General features: G+C 42.4%; 1 protein-coding gene across 4 annotated transcripts in view; it reads right to left on the bottom strand.

Annotated features, from left to right (window-relative positions):
• Positions 1 to 14,968: 14,968 nt before the first annotated feature.
• Positions 14,969 to 18,251, bottom strand: part of CAP2 (cyclase associated actin cytoskeleton regulatory protein 2) — a 143,421-nt gene continuing 140,138 nt past the window's right edge. For all 4 annotated transcript variants that reach the window (XM_073678810.1, XM_073678811.1, XM_073678812.1 and 1 more), the window contains one exon: positions 14,969 to 16,696. In XM_073678810.1, coding sequence (XP_073534911.1) covers positions 16,613 to 16,696 — 84 coding nt within the window. In that variant the 3' untranslated portion in view covers positions 14,969 to 16,612. The remainder of the gene's footprint in view (positions 16,697 to 18,251) is intronic.

Here is an 18,251-nt window from a genome sequence, read left to right as displayed (position 1 = left end):
AATTTTATGGTGCAATTTTTCCTGTTTAGATACATTACTTGAGGAATTTAACATGCGATCAACACCTTGAACTTCCAGGTGCTTTACAGAATTTTACAACTCTGATCTGTGAAAATGAAAAATATATATTTTTCCCACAAAAAAATTGTTTTAGCCCCAATTTTTTTAATTTTCATAAGGATAGCCGGAGAAAATGAACCCCAAAATTTGTTGGGCAATTTCTCCTGAGTACACCGATACCCCATATGTGGTCAAAAATTACTTTTGGAACGTAGTGCAAAGCTCAGAAGGGAAGAAGCGCCATATTGGAGTTAAGATTTTGCTGGACTGTTTTGAGGGTGCCATGTCACATTGGCAGAGTCCTTGAGGTACCAGAAGAACAGAAACCCCCCAAATGTGACCTAATTTTACAAACTACATCCCCCAATGAATTCATCTAGGGGTGCAGTGATCATATTGACACCACATGTGCCTCAGAATTTTATATCATTGGGTGGTGAAGAAAGAATAAATTACATTTTTATCACTAAAATGTTTTATCCCCAAGTTTTTAATTTTTCTAAGGGCCAATTGGAGAAATTTTTACAACAAACTAAGGTCCATTTTTTCCTGAGTGTGCCAATACCCTACATCGGGAAACACTTTTCAGGCACAGTGCAAAGCTCAGAAGGGAAAGAGCGCCATATTATAGTGAAGATTTTACTGTTATGGTTTGCAAGTGCCATGACCCACTGGGAGAGATCCTGAGGCACCAGAACAGCAGAACCGCCCATAACTGACCCCATTTTACAAACTACACCTCTCAACAAATTCATCTAGGGGTGCAGTGATCATATTGACACTAAGGGTGTGTCACAAAATTTTATACCATTGGGCAGTGAAGAAAAAATAATTACATTTTTACCACCAAAATGTTGTTCTAGCCCCAGATTTTACATTTTTACACGGGGAAGTGGGTAAAAATGGCACCAAAAGTTGTCCCACAATTTCTGCTGAAATGGCAATACCCCATATGTGGCTGTACAGTACTGCTTAGCCACACGGCGAGACTCGGGAGCACAGATTTTCCTAGAATAGTTTGCGGGCTCCAAATACAGATCCCTTATGTGCTAAAAGAGCAGAATCCCTCCTCAAGTGACCCCATTTTGGAAATTATACCCTTTGGGAATTTATCTATAGGTGTAGTGATGATTTTGACTCCATGGGTATTTTCCAAAAACAAGCTGCAGTGGATGTTGCTGAAAATTGCAAACTGCCGTTGCAGTGACCAGTACGTTGTAGTGACCGCTACGTTGTAGTGCTCATACATTGTGCCCAGCTCATGCACCCATAAATTAGGTGGGCTCTTATCGCTACAGTAATGCCAACCGTGGACGTTAAATGTGGCTTAGGCAGACTGGGGCTCAGAAGGGAAGGGGGCATTTGGATTTGGGAGCGCAGAATTCGCTGGATTGCTTTTGGGGAGCAAGAAGGCAAAATGTTTTTCCAGAGCCTTTGCACTACCCGTAAGGTGGAAGCCCCCTATACAGTGGGGAAAATAAGTATTTGATACACTGATGATTTTACAAGTTTTTCTACCTACAAAGAATGGAGAGGTCTTTCATTTTTATCGTAGGTACACTTCAACTATGAGACAGAATCTAAATATAAAAACCAGAAAATCACATTGTATGATTTTTAAATAATTAAATTGCATTTTATTGCATGAAATAAGTATTTGGTCACCTACAAACCAGCAAGAATTCTGGCTCTCACAGACCTGTTAGTTTCTCTTTAAGAAGCCCTCCTACTCTGCACTCAATACCTGTATTATTTGCACTTATTTTAACTTGTTACCTGTATGAAAGTCACCTGTCCACACACTCAATCAATCACACTCCAACTTCTCCACCATGGACAAGACCAAAGAGCTGTCTAAAGACACCGGGACAAAATTGTAGACCTGCACAGGCTGGGATGGGCTACAGGACAATAGGCAAGCAGCTTGGTGAGAAGGTAACAACTGTTGGCACAATTATTAGAAAATGGAAGAAACACAAGATGACTGTCAATCTTCCTTTGTCTGGGGCTTCATGCAAGTTCTCGCCTCGTGGGATAAGGATGATTCTGAGAAAGGTCAGGAATCATCCCAGAACTAAACGGGAGGACCTGGTCAATGACCTGAAGAGAGCTGGGACCACAGTCTCAAACATTACAGTTAGTAACACACTGCGCTGTCATGAATTCAAATCCTGAAGGGCACGAAAGTTCCTCCTGCTCACGCCAGCACATGTCCAGGCCCGTTTGAAGTTTGCCAGTGACCATCTGGATGACCCAGAGGAGGCATGGGAGAAGGTCATGTGGTCAGATAAGACCAAAATAGAACTTTTTGGTATCAAATTCGCTTGCCGTGTTTGGAGTAAGAAGAATGATGCTTTTCTGCAAAAGGAACAGGACGGCTGCACCATATTGAAGTCAGGATGGATGGGGTCATGTATCGCGAGATTTTAGCCAACAATCTCCTTCCCTCAGTAAGACCATTGAAGATGGGTCATGGCTGGGTCTTCCAGCATGACAATGACCCAAAACATAGGAAAGTCAGTAATAACTCCGGCACTCAATAACTTTTTGACTCGTATAAATTCCAAAATTTATTAGTGGTAAGTCAGTCAGACCCAGATGAAAGCAGATATATAAACAACGTTTCGGCCTATATAGGCCAAAACACACAGCCAGGGAAACTAAGGAGTGGCTCCGTAGGAAGCATTTCAAGGTCCTACTAGTGGACCTTAAGACGGGCCTAGCCAGTCTCCAGACCTGAAAATCTTTGGAGGGAGCTGAAACTAAACGTTGCCCAGGGACAGCCCCGAAACCTGAAAGATCTGGAGAAGATCTGTATGTAGGAGTGGGCCAAAATCCCTGCTGCCGTTTGTGCAAACTTGGTCAAGAACTACAGGAAATGTCTGACCTCTGTAATTGCAAGCAAAGGTTTCTGTATCAAATATTAAGTTCTGATTCTCTATTGCATCAAATACTTATTTCATGCAATAAAATGCATTTAATTATGCAAAAATCATATAATGTGATTTTCTGGATTTTTTTTAAGATTCTCTCTCTTACAGTTTAAAACTCTCACAGTTTTTATCTACGAGAAAAATGACAGAACTCTCCATTCTTTGTAGATGGGAAAACTTGCAAAATGTTTAGTGTATCAAATACTTATTTTCCCCACTGTATTTCCGTTATCAGATGATGGACCTGGTGGCTTTTTTTGTGGATTGAGTTAAAGCTTTTATTGGGAACATTTTACATAACATTTTGGATCACATTTATCCAGAGCTCTACGCTGAGCACTTACATACGGCATTACCTTTAAATCTCACAGTGATGTAATTCAGATGAAACCTCCGAGGGATCCATTTACTATAATGAGGTAGCAGAGTTACTCTGGACTCCATCTGGCCTCTGTTCAGTGGTGTACTTTTTTTCAGAGGTGCACAAAACTGTGGCAGACAGCACTTTTTATGCTCTCCTAATAAAAAGATGGACACCGCCGGATTACAGGCCAGACGGCGTCCACGGCAGGGGCGGAACTACCGCCCGTGCAGCCGGTTCATTGAACGGGGGCCCCGAGGGAGAGGGGGCCCCTCCAGCAGGGCCGCCATCAGGGCATGACTGCCCTGACTCCAGTATGGGGCCCAGCCGGTAGGGGCCCCCTTGGGGGCCCCCCTCTTGTGCGTCTCTCTCCTCATGGGGCCCCCGGCCCCATGCTAAGAGCCGGGTCCGGGACATCTCAGCGCTGCACTGCTGCGGCAGCGCTTTCATGATTCCCCTGACTTCCGGTCATGTGACGGCGCCGTCACATGACCGGAAGTCAGGAGAACCTGGTGTCAGCGATTTGGACGAGCGCCAGGATTCTGCAGGGATCGCATGGGGGTAAGTATAACAAGTTTTTTTTTTTTTAAATACAATTTACTAGGAGTGGGGGGAATGGGAGATGCACATGTGGTGGAGGGGGATGAGAGAGGTGCACATGTGGTGGAGGGGGATGAGAGAGGTGCACATGTGGTGGAGGGGGATGAGAGAGGTGCACATGTGGGGGAGGGGAATGGGAGATGCACATGTGGTGGAGGGGGATGAGAGAGGTGCACATGTGGTGGAGGGGGATGAGAGAGGTGCACATGTGGGGGAGGGGGATGAGAGATGTGGACATGTGGGGGAGGGGAATGAGAGAGGTGCACATGTGGGGGAGGGGGATGAGAGAGGTGCACATGTGGTGGAGGGGGATGAGAGAGGTGCACATGTGGTGGAGGGGAATGAGAGAGGTGCACATGTGGTGGAGGGGAATGAGAGAGGTGCACATGTGGGGGAGGGGAATGAGAGAGGTGCACATGTGGGGGAGGGGAATGAGAGAGGTGCACATGTGGGGGAGGGGAATGAGAGAGGTGCACATGTGGGGGAGGAGGATGAGAGAGGTGCACATGTGGGGGAGGGGGATGAGAGAGGTGCACATGTGGGGGAGGGGGATGAGAGAGGTGCACATGTGGGGGAGGGGGATGAGAGAGGTGCACATGTGGGGGAGGGGGATGAGAGAGGTGCACATGTGGGGGAGGGGGATGAGAGAGGTGCACATGTGGTGGAGGGGGATGAGAGAGGTGCACATGTGGGGGAGGGGGATTAGAGATGTGCACATGGAGGGGTGAGTGCTGCACATGGGGGGATGAGAGCTGCACATGGGGGAATTGGGAGAAAATGAGCTGCACATGGGGGAATTGGGAGTAGGGGGATAGCGAGCTGCACATAATGAATGTGGGGTGGGGGACAGTAAATGATAAATGATGATGGGGTGGGGAGAGCACGGACATGATATAATGAATTGGGGCAGGGGGTGCATGTAAATAATGAATGCGGGGAGCAGGAAGTATAGAGTAGGGGGCGTTGCGGATGCAGGAGTGTAACTAGTAATAAATTGACGGAAAGAGTAGAGGTTCTAATTAAATTATATATTAAGTGCCTATTTACAGTTAATGGGGGCACCGTGGTGGATTACAATTTATATTTGGAATGGTAGGTTGCATAATAACTAACCATATATTGATGGTGGATGCACGTCTGTATTCAGCTGTGTAATGTAGAAGTTGGGGAATGTGCTCTAGATAACTGTGTTATTTTATGCAGAGACGAGTCCTGGCTGGAAGACGTGATGGCGGTCTGTGCTGGATGAAGGAGAACAGCGTAGCTGAAGGACTTCACCTAGAGACGTCACCAGTGAGTCAGTGTATTACATGTACACTTACACTATATACTATGTACCGGGCTCCTGTGTATAATGTCACTGGTGATCACTGTATTACCTGTACACTGACACTATATACAGAGCTCCTGTGTATAATGTCACTGGTGATCACTGTATTACCTGTACACTATATACAGAGCTCCTGTGTATAATGTCACTGGTGATCACTAGATTACCTGGACACTTACATTATACATACCATGTATAGAGCTCCCGTGTATAATGACACTTATGGTAATATTAGTAATGTGGTGGTAATATTAGTAATGTGGTGGTAATATGTGGTCTGGTCATGGTGTGGCAGTTTTTCCCCCTTCTGTGTGGTATTATTCGGTCACTATGTTGTGGTAATATGTGGTCTGGTCATGGTGTGGCAGTTTTTCTCCCTTCTGTGTGGTATTATTCGGTCACTATGTTGTGGTAATATGTGGTCTGGTGATGGTGTGGCGGTATTCCCTGTATGTGGTATTATTGGTCATTTTAAAAAAAAAATGTATATGACACATTCCCTTAGAGAAAACTAAATAAAAATATATCTAAAAAGAGTATTGGATATTTTAAGAAAATTTTAATAGGTTAGAGTAGGGCCCGGCCAGAAGAGTCTACCTTATCGTGGTGGCGGCTTTAAAAATCTTTTGGCCAAAACAAAAGCTGATGGCTATGTATGTGGCACCGTCACATGGCCGAACGTCAGGAGAGCCTGGTGGCAGCGACGAGGACGAGCGCCAGGATTCTGCAGGGATCGCATGGGGGTAAGTATAACAAGTTTTATTTGTTTTAAATACAATTAATTAACTAGGAGTGGGGGGGGTGAGAGATGCACATGGGGGGGGGTGAGAGATGCACATGGGGGGGTGAGAGATGCACATGGGGGGGATGAGAGATGCACATGGGGGGGATGAGAGATGCACATGGGGGGGATGAGAGATGCACATGGGAGGGTGAGCTGCACATGGGGGGATGAGAGCTGCACATGGGGGGGATGAGAGTTGCACATGGGGGGGATGAGAGCTGCACATGGGGGGGGTTATGTTTACATAACTTTGTTGCCTTATGAAGCGCAGGGGGGGGCCCCCAAAAATTTCTTGCACAGGGGCCCACTACAGTCTGTGTCCGCCCCTGGTCCACGGTACCTCCTTCTGCCTCATTACAGGTAATATTAAACCAGGGGTTCCTTCTGAATCACATATTTCAGAGAGTTACACGAAAATCCCAGTGTAAACGCACAGGATAAATGTGAGCTGAGCCTTACTGCAATCTTTGGGAGGCGGAATGAACAAATCAATAGCAGATGAAGAATTGGTTTTATTTATTTTTTATGCCGTTCCTTGTGCGTTATAAGTGATTAGATGACTTTATTCTTTGGGTCGGTGCGATTACAGTGATACCAGATTTATATCAGGGTTTTTTGTTTGGCAGCTGTCACGCACTAAAAGACGCTTTCTTTTTCCCAAAAACTAGTCTTTGCATCACCATATTTTAAGAGCTATAATTTTTCCAGATTTCTGCTAACAGAGTCATGTGAGGGCTTGTTTTTTGCGGGACGAGTTGACATTTTAATTGGCACCATTAAATTTTTTGATCGCTTTCTATTCTGATTTTTGAGAGGCAGAATAAATAAAAAGCAACAATTCAGGAATTGTTTTTTTTTATGCCATTCCGCATATGGTAAAATTGATAAGGCAGCTTTATTCTTCGTGTCAGTACGATTACAGCGATACCCTATTTATATAGTTTTTTAGGTTTTGGCGCTTTTATACAATAAAATCTTTTTTATAGAAAAAATAATTATTTTTTAATCCTTTTATTTTGAGAGCATGCGCAGCTCAGTGTCTCTGCTGGATGTCAGGCTGAACGGTTGTATCATGCCACCGTTCAGCAAGACATCTAGATGTAGCAGAGCTAGACCATCATAGGACACAAGGATTATCTTCTAGTCGGACAGGTGAGGAATATGGTGGTATATTATTTTTGGTCTTTTACAGGGGACATGGACTTCAGTGGAATATCTTCTCGTTGGACAGGTGAGTATAAGTTTGCTTTTTTATTTTTAATTTTTCTGATTAAATGGGTAAAAGAGGGATGGGGAGTGTTTATTTCAATAAAGGAGTCTGTGTCATTATTTCAAAAAAAGAACTTTATTCTGGGTATTTTTTATTTGCAATATGACTATGGGGTCAGTAATGGGGGCGTCTTATAGATGCAAGGAAAAAGAGAGCACCAGATATCCAGCGGATCTGCATTAAAATATAGCTTTTGTTGGAAACGTATAAAAGCAGCCATGTCACAAGGACAAAACACGGAATACTAATCCACAGAGCATGGTAGTCTTATAGATGCCTCTCCATTACTAACCCCTGGGCTTGATATCATCTGCCAATACAAAGCTGACATCGACCCTAACCCTATTACCCCACTTGCCAACGCACCAGAGCAAGTTGGAAGAGCGGAGGCTAACCACCAGAATTGGTGCATCTTATGGATGCGCCATTTGTGAGGCTACTGAGAGCTGATTTTTTTTTGTCTGGGATGGGGCCAATATCCATTGCCCCTTTCTAGCCTATTAATATCAGCCCACAGCTGTCAGCCTAGCCTTTGCTTGTTATTAAGTATAGGTGGATCCCACGTAATTTTTTTAGAGGGTCCTCCCCCTTTTTAATAACCAGTAAAGGCTAAGTATACAACTGTGAGCTGATATTAATAGCTCCATGGGTATTACCCCCTTCCCAGGCTATAAACATCACTCGACAGCTACCGCTTTCCCTCAGCTGGTTAATAAAAATTCGGGAGACCCCACGCCATTTTTTTCTTCTACCTATTTATCTATTCTATTCTGCTGCTACACGCTGTGAATTTACTGTACACAGCTGATGAAATGTCGGATTTTCTATGAGATGGATGCGTAAAATTCTGACGGCACTTGCAAGGTCCGAGTGTGTGGAATTTTTTTCTCTCACCTATTGACTTGCATTGGCGAGTCTATTCCAATATACGCGGCAAAAAGCAGCATGGTGCAAATTTTTTCTCAGTCCGATCCAAGTGGAGAAAAAAAGTCACAGATAAGCAGGCAATCATAGAATAACATTAGTTAGAGTGCAATCCGATTTTTTATCGGATTGCACTTGTCCGTTTTTCTTGCAGGTAAGCCGTTATTATGTATACATACACTGCACAGTACCACTTCTCCTGTCCTGTATACTGGGTGTAATTCTCAGTATCTGTATTATTCTGTATACATACACTGCACAGTACCACTTCTTCTGTCCTGTATACTGGGTGTAATTCTCAGTATCTGTATTATTCTGTATACATACACTGCACAGTACCACTTCTCCTGTCCTGTATACTGGGTGTAATTCTCAGTATCTGTATTATTCTGTATACATACACTGCACAGTACCACTTCTCCTGTCCGTTATGCTGGGTGTAATTTCCAGCATGTGCTCTTAGGCACTTTTCATACGTCAGTGTTTTCAGTACGTGTGTCCGTTTCCACAGTGGAGACACTGACACACGTAGACCCATTCATTTCTGTGCACACGTCAGTGTGTTTCCATGGACAGTGTGTCCGTGGGCAAAACACGCTGACATGTCCATTTTTTTCTCGCAGCACGGGCTGCAAAACATTCCGCACACATGCACAGTGATGGCACACGGGTGACATCCTTGTGTCATCAGTGTGACATGTACCAGCGCGTGGGAATCAGTGGTACAGTTAGCGCTGTTCCCAAGCGCCAGGTGTTGAATGCTGCCTTCAAAATTGTCCAATGCTTGCGCTGTGATCAGCGCTAGCAAGGGACAATAATGAGAGTAGTATTCTGCTCCTGCTGTGTCCTTGTGTAAAAATAAGAATAAAATAAAAAAATCCTTATACTCCGAGGATGTCCCCCACTGTAATCCACCTGACCGCTCACGCCGAGGAGTTGGGGAGAGTGAGTGAGACACTAGGACACAAGCGGAGCAGAATACTACTCTCTTCATTGTCCCTTGCTAGCGCTGATTGCAGCACAAGCAGGGGATAAGCGTTCAGCACCCGGCGCTTGGGAACAGCGCTAACTGTACCCCTGGTTCCCAGGCGTCGGTATGTGTGATCCTGATGCGGCACACATATGCCACACAGGTGCAAACGGACACATTATCTCCGGTACTGGTTTTTCCAATACCGGACGTCTGAAATGTGCCTTACTCTGTATTATTTAGGACATCTCACAGAACGTGGCTTTATTAAAGGGCATTGCAAATGTACGTAAAAAATTTGGACCCTCCGTCAATTTTGGTCCAGTCATCCAGGAAAAATTGAATAGTAGGTTTCCAACCCTGATCTCATAGATGGTAAAATTCACACAGATGTGTGAATATAATAACATTAAACGAATCCCTAACAAAAGTGTAAAAATATATACAGTGGGTACGGAAAGTATTCAGACCCCTTTAAATTTTTCACTCTTTGTTTCATCGCAGCCATTTGGCAAATTCTCAAAAGTTCATTTTTTTTCTCATTAATGTACACTCTGCACCCCATCTTAACAGAAAAAAACAGAAATGTAAAAATATTTGCAAACTTAAAAAAAAAGAATAACTGAAATATCACATAGTCATAAGTATTCAGACCCTTTGCTCAGTCACTCATATTTAGGTCACATGCTGTCCATTTCCTTGTGATCCTCCTTGAGATGGTTCTACTTTTTCATTGGAGTCCAGATGTGTTTAATTAAACTGATATGACTTGATTTTGAAAGGCACACACCTGTCTATATAAGACCTCACAGCTCACAGTGCATGTCAGACAAAATGAGAATCATGAGCTCAAAGGAATTGCCAAGGAGCTCAGAGATAAAATTGTGGCAAGGCACAGATGTGGCCAAGGTTACAAAAGAATTTCTGCAGTACTCATGGTTCCTAAGAGCACAGTGGCCTCCATAATCCTTAAATGGAAGAAGTTTGGGACCACCAGAAGTCTTCCTAGACCTGGCCATCCAGCCAAACTGAGCAATCGTGGGAGAAGAGCCTTGGTGAGAGAAGTAAAGAAGAACCTCAAGATCACTGTGGCTGAGCTCCAGAGATGGAGTAGGGAGATGGGAGAATGTTCCACAAAGTCAACTATCACAGTAGCCCTCCACCAGTCGGGCCTTTATGGCAGAGAGGCCCGACGGAAGCCTCTCCTCAGTGCAAGACATATGAAAGCCCGCATAGAGTTTGCTCAAAAACACATGGACTCCCAGACTGTGAGAAATAAGATTCTCTGGTCTGATGAGACGAAGATAGAACTTTGTGGTGATAATTCTAAGCAGTATATGTGCAGAAAACTAGGCAGTGCTCATCCCCTGCCCAATACAATCCCAACAGTGAAACATGGTGGTGGCAGCATCATGCTATGGAGGTGTTTTTCAGCTGCAGGGACAGGACAAATGGTTGCAATTGAAGGAAACATGAATGCGGCCAAGTACAGAGATATCCTGATGAAAACCTCTTCCAGAGTGCTCTGGTCCTCAGACTTGGCCGAAGGTTCACCTTCCAACAAGACAATGACCCTAAGCACAAAGCTAAAATAACAAAGGAGTGGCTTCAGAACAACTTTGTGACCATTCTTGACTGACCCAGCCAGAGCCCTGACCTAAACCCAATTGAGCATCTCTGGACAGACCTAAAAATGGCTGTTCACCAACGTTCACCATCCAACCTGACGGAACTGGAGAGGATCTGCAAGGAAGAATAGCAGAGGATCCCCAAATCCAGGTGTGAAAAGCTTGTTGCATCATTCCCAAGAAGACTCATGACTGTACTAGCTCAAAAGGGTGCTTCTACTCAATACTGAGCAAAGGGTCTGAATACTTATGACCATGTGATATTTCAGTTTTTCTTTTTTAATACATTTGCAAAAATTTCTACATTTCTATTTTTTTTCAGTCAAGATGGGGTACAGAGTGTACATTAATGAGAAAAAAATGAACTTTTTAGAATTTACCAAATGGCTGCAATGAAACAAAGAGTGAACAATTTAAAGGAGTCTGAATACTTTCCGTACCCACTGTACAGTTTTGAGTACTGACTGAAGACATTATTGAATCTTGTGCAGTGTGCTTGATTCAATAATGTCTTCATTCATTACGTGCTAATCTTCTGTTACTACTTCTGCAGAGCACAGCAGCATAGTTACATTTCTCATTGTTTGCTGTGCTATTCATAGCCAGGAACTGAGATGACAAAGCTCACTTCATTACACAGAGCTTTGTTATTTCATTTGCAGCCTATACAGAGTGCAGCAGCCGATGATAAACTCTGACCTGTTAGGCTCTGCATAAGCAGCTCCAGGCGGCCACTCACTGTGCACTTTTAGGTGAGTGTAGAGTAGAGAAGGGGCAGGAAGGCAAAATTTGGTGCCCCATAGACTATGACGTTCATAACAATCATCCCCTGACCTTCCTCTACGCATGAGATCCTGGGTTCAAATCTGACCAAGGGCAACATTTATATGTAGTTTGTACGTTTGTCCCATGTTTGAATGGATTTCCTCCCAAAGACATAATAAACCAGGAATCTAGATTGTAAGTCATTCTAGGGACAGTAATGGACGACAGTATATGTAAAGTGTAGTGAAAAATGTTAGCAATATATCAGAAATCATAATACAGTAAAAACAGAACCAGTCCCATCAATGTGAGCACCACACCAGGATGGACATATCATGATTATCCAGCAGAGGCCATAACACAAAATGAAGAACCACGACTGATAAAAACTCATCTTTTTATTTAACCTTTGACTGACAAATCAGATTGTAAAGCAACTGTTTTAATAACAAATGAATGAATGAACAGGTATTTACAATCATATCAGTACATTATTTACTGTGTAATGACGTTAGAAAGGCCGAGGCAAGGCATACAATAAGCATGGCCTTTGTTTCAATACCTCATCCTGCAGTGTGATAGAATGATCTACTAGGCTTCTTTGCATTACATACAGATTTGCATGTTTTGGCTTCCCTAAAGCATTGCTATCAATGTAAATTAATCTCATAGCATTCACAAATGTACATATGGAAATGTTAGATTGTAACCTCAGCACACGGCGATTGTTCTGATTTACTAAAGCACGGCAGGGGTAATAAGAGTTTGTTAATAAGAACAGTATTGGGCTTGTTCTTGTTCACTAATCAAAAGATTTTCCTGGCTAATACAAAGAGTGTCCGACTGGTTTGTAATCAGGATGCTGGTTCGGAAAGGTAACTTTTAGGAAACATTCAAAATAATTTTTCCCATTGAATAATGTTAAAATTGTGAGAAATATTGTGCTTTCATATTGTTACCGATGCATTTTTAGCCTAAAATACAAAGTAAATTCAGCTACCTTTAATTTTCAAACCAAGGGAGCAGATTTCTATCAAACAGTAACAAGCACTTAAAGATTATCTATCATTAAAGGGATTGTTCAGGACGTAAAAATTGTTTTGGAAAGCGAGGGAACACTTTCAAATAAAAGACAATCTTTACTAATCTGTTTAATGCCGGTCATCACTAGTCTCTGTTTGCCTCTCTTTAGCTGATCACATGGCATTTAGCCACATCTATACTGCAGCCAGTCACTAGTCTCATGGTATACATAAAGGAAAGAACGCTTAGGATTAGTTGCAGTGGTCATGTGAATAGATGTTAGGAAAGTAAACAGACTGGCGGGAACTACGGAATAGGCAGCGCTGGAGCTGCAGGGGATTAAATAGCCAATTAAGTGACTAGCATATTGTTTAAGTTGTATTATTACAGAAGAATTCCCAGCAAAAATGTTACTGCCCAATCTCTTATCAATATGTATGTAGTGAAATATTATGTGTTTAAATACTTACCTAAATCCAATCTGCTTCTGAACCATGTGACCGCAATTCAGACTAGCTGGTCACAGGGCATGTTATGAGTAGACCGGAAGTCACTTCCTCAGTGTAAGTCAATGAGAGTATTGATGTGAGTCTCACAGGGTTACATTGGAAAAGCCACTACTGGTTCACACAGAAGACACTGAGAATAGTGGATAGGTACGTGGCTCTAAAGAGGATCGGAATGGAGCTGGGAAATGGAGACAAAGCCAATTGGTAAGTATTTAAGTGGTTATCCAGGACTATTTAATTTTTTTACTACGGGCCAAAGAACTAACAGGCAGGTAGTTGTTCCCTACCTGCCTGTTGTGCCTGGTGTTGATCTTTGCTGGCACAGAGAGGTCACAGACTGCCGGTGATTCGGCTGCTCCCGCTGACAGAGCAGTGGCTTTTCTTCCACTAACTGCGGGGAGCCGGCTGTCAATCAGCATGACATCTGCAGTCACGCCCCAATGACAGAGCAGCCCAGAAGAAGAAGAGCTGCCCATGACATGGAGCAGCCCTACTGTCAGCAGGAATGGTCGGTTACTGCTCTGAACTGGAGAACAGGCAGGTAATTGCCTGTTAGCAACTACCTGCCTGTTAGTTTTAAGACCATTAGTAGAAAAAAACAAAATAGTCCTGGACAACCCCTTTAAACACATCCACAGTACAATAATATCAAGTCTGTATATGAGGAATATGTCTTTGTTGATGTAAATATCAACAGAACAGTATTTTCACTTTTCAAAGGATAGATAGAATTGTGAGTTGGTATTTTTATATTTTTAATGTAGAACATTTGACTTTTGGGTGATTAGCTACATAGAGGATAGTAAGAACTTGACTATACAACTAACTGCCAATCTACTATCTATACTGACAACTTCACAGCACATTGCAATTTACTCATATCCCTCAGGAACTATATTAACAACTCTTACTGTTGCAGCAACAAAAAAAAAGATTGTCTGATCTTTTGTAGAATTCTGAACTCCCCAAAAAATTTTCAAAAACCTTTTATTATGGATAAATTACCTCTTCATGTTTTATAATGGCAGCAACCTTGTGAAAATGTGATTTGCTGAAAGGGAACCTGTCACGTCCTAGTAGCTATGTAAACTGCCCCCATTGGCTTGTTAGTGATGCAATATGCATCACTAACAAGCTGTTTTTATGAGAATCGGTGGTAGTATAATGATGTTATAAAGTTTTATATACTTTATCTTACCTGCTCGTATTCAGTCATAGGGGAGTGATTCTCACATTCAGTCATGGGCGGTCGCCGCGTTCAGTCAGTGCTGGCGCCGCCCATGACCTTTGAATACTGCTCCCTGCAAGCGCAATGTTTGAGAGGCGCATGCGCATTTGCACACGTCGGGCCGCTGGTCCGGCGCGTGCGCACTGAGGCTGTGTGATTACCAGCCTCAGTGCGCACGCGCTGTGACCTGTGGCTGACGCGTGCGCAGTCATGTACATTGCGGTCACCACTGCAGTGTCACTGCGCATGCAGTGACCGCAAGATACATTGACTGCGCACGCGTCGGGACCCACACGTCACAGCGCGTGTGCACTGAAGCTGGTAATCACACAGCCTCAGTGCACACGCGCCGGACCAGCGGCCCGACGTGTGCAAATGCGCATGCGCCCCTCAAACCTAGCGCTTGCCAGGAGCAGTATTCAAATATGTGGGCGGCGCAAGCACTAACTGAATGCTGCACCGCCCATGACTGAATGTGAGAATCACTCCCCTATGGCTGAATACAAGCAGGTAAGATAAAGTATATCATTATACTACCACTGATTTTCATAAAAACAGCTTGTTAGTGATGCACATTGCATCACTAACAAGCCAATGGGGGCAGTTTACATAACAACTAGGACGTGACAGGTTACCTTTAAAGGGGTTGTCCAGGTGTGTGATGAAAGCCTACAGTCACTTTATGCCACTGCAGACTTTTAAATACTTGCATCGTGTGCACTGCACACAGTCAGGACTCCCACTGTCATGATACTCCGGTGTCGGTGGCGAGAGCAGGCGGTCACATGCAAGAATGACTTAAAAAGTGCAAGAATGACTTAGTTTTGTAGGATTGTAACTGTAGTGTAATGTCCTCTAACAAACCATTTAAAATAATGATATATTGCATAAATGCAAGCCGCGGTCTTCAGTTCGACATTTTTTAGTGATGTATTACTGCTTATCTCTAAAAAAGGAATTAAAATTTAATTTATCGAAATCAGTAAAATAGATGCTAGTGTTGCCAGCATATTCCACTATGGGAAAATCTTCATTTTAATATATTTTATTACATTTCAAAATGTCAAATTAATTTAAGTTTCTTCAATAATAAAATTAACACTATGATATCTAAAATTATGATTAATAAGGAACAGCATCTAATACCATTTTTTCATATGACTTAAAGAATTTTTGTTCCATACATCCTTGACCCTTCAACCAATGCAAATCCCTTTACACAGTTCTCTGAAACCAGCTACCCAATAGAACAGTTTGGTGGCCAGAATTTAACATGTGGCAGCTAAGACTAGCTGTGGATGGTGCCCTGTGCCCTGGCATACTTCAAAAGTGTGCTGTTGTATAATGTACAAATAAGCATTGTATAAAGTGCCGGAATAACAGCATCACACAGTAAGGTGTCTAAATAACAATGCCATATGTTGGCTAAATACTCACCATATTATAACCATACTGTACAGTGCATAAGCAACATTGCCACAGAATACCTAAGTAAATACCAACATACAGTGCTCAAATAATACCAACATACAGTGACCAAATAACAACTCTGTATATTATCTAATAACGGTGTGGTGTTACAATGTCCAGATTATATTGCTATTGCAAAATGACATTGCATACATTCCCTTTAGCGGGTACAAATTGTCACAAGTCCGACTACACAGGACGCACAATCCTAAGGCCGGCCCAGGCGGGAGATCACCACCTCTATTATCACATCTCAGAAAGTTCAGGTGGAAATGGTTTAGGTTCATGTCCTACTCCTGCAATTCCTAATATATAGAATATAATTGATACCCATAATACTAGGCGATATAGTGCTAAAAATGGTTTTCAGTGTTAAAAAAAAATAAAAAAATGAATACTGAACATGAGGAAATAAATGTAATAGTTTGATTGATTACTATAGGTAAAACCTATGATATATTAGATATGTCATACTAAAAAAAATTCCCACTGTAATACCAACCTAAAAAGATCCTAGAAGCCATGTGATATTTGATGTGCAATCACCAATTTTCGTTATGTAAAATTGTTAAAACTGCTTCCATCCATTTATTATAAATTGTTCCTAGGAGGATTTGCTGCCATGTTAAATGCCCACTAGAATACTATTAGGTGATTTTTGCTCTGCAAACTCCATGAGTACATGCAACGTGCCACAGGCGCAGTCAGCGTTCTCCGTCTGGTGAGGCTGCAGCATGTACACAATTACAGCATTACATTAGCCCATCATTTCTGCAGGTTCAGTGACCAGCTTGGAGCCGTCCCATGAAGTCTTGAACTGTTCAGGAACAGGAAATTCTTTCTGCATAGACAAAACCAACAGAGGAGATTATATAAACCCAGGGATATAACGGGGAGAATGAGAGTGAAACTGTATGAATGACTAGGTCTTTACAAGCCGGGATTATGAACCTTTACCTATGACATCTCCCAGGAGGTTGTTATTATTGTAGGGCACAGCTATAGATCACACTGGGTTCACACATAGTACAACCACCACAGGCACACGCTAAGAGATGCCCAGCTTTCATTTTTTTCTGGAATGCGGGAGAGGTAATAAATAAGTATTAAAGAGGTTGTCCACTACTTTAGCATTGATGACCTATCCCTAGGATAGGTCATCAATGTCTGTTCGCTTGGGGTCCAACACCTGGCACCCCCCGCTGATCAGCTGTTATTAGTGTTGGCGGCGGTGGCTGATGGCCGGAAGTACTCACTTGCGGAGCTGCTCTGTCTTCTGTGGCCACTGCAGGCTACTACACACCCGCCTCCTATTGATTTGAAGAATAGGCAAATGTGCAATACCCTTCCTTGGCCACTATAAGAAGACGTAGCAGCTCCACAAGCGAATATTTCCAGCCAGCTGCGCCACCACCGGTGACAGCAGATCAGCAGGGGTGTCGGACCCCAACCGATCAGACATTGATGACTTATCCTAAGGATAGGTCATCAATGATAAAGTAGTGGACAACCTCTTTAAAGTTTTAGTAATACAATAATAAAATGTTTTAAGTATGAAGAGTGATACATTAAAAAATTGCAGCATTTAACAATTAAAAGATAGACACAACACATATCAATATTATAGGCTAAAAACTTAGTTCATATATAAAGTTCCCCCATTAGTAATCATCAAAGTAACAAAGTGAAATGTTCCTTTATAGTATAGAAAATGCACAAAATGAACAGTTGGATTAACTGAAAAATCACCCACCAAATAATAATAAAATATATTCAATTTTATTGAAATATGCTTATAATTAATAGGTAAAAAGGTCATCAAGAGGAGTTACAAGACAAGGGGGAATACAGATTCTATGACAAAATCCAAAAGGGAGTGTCACTACTAAGCCAATACCCCAACAAGTCATAAATCATCCATGATCTATAAATATGATGAAAATGGCATAGAAGGTAACAAAACAGTCACTGTCAAAAAGCATATCAATCCAGATATCATAAAGTACATCTACCATACATAGTGATCCAAATCAATAAGAAAATGATAATAAAGTATTATTATAAAGTTCTATAAAGTAAGGCTGGGTTCTGATAGCGTTTGCCACTCTGTTCAGTGGCTCCGTTTGGATTCGGCACATGAGCTAACCAAGCCATTGACTATAATACATCTTGCTGCTGCCTCCAATGGCATACTGTATATGGCTGAAAATGATGCAGAACAGAGCAGAATGTGACTCTGTCCGCATCATTATAGTCAGTGGCCCCATCAGTCTGAAATAAAAGGTTGAAATTTAATTGAATTACTGTGAAAGTATAGGTCACCAGTGGAGTCTAGTGAATTTAGGTGTCTATCTTCTTTTTCTTTATATTGGCTTTAGATTATTAAACAAAAAAAA

This window comes from Phyllobates terribilis, unplaced genomic scaffold (assembly GCF_046119375.1).
Source record: "Phyllobates terribilis strain yellow unplaced genomic scaffold, ASM4611937v1 Scaffold_4__5_contigs__length_816908805, whole genome shotgun sequence".
In the NCBI taxonomy this organism is placed as follows: domain Eukaryota; kingdom Metazoa; phylum Chordata; class Amphibia; order Anura; family Dendrobatidae; genus Phyllobates; species Phyllobates terribilis.
This window is presented reverse-complemented; position numbering and strand designations above follow the sequence as displayed.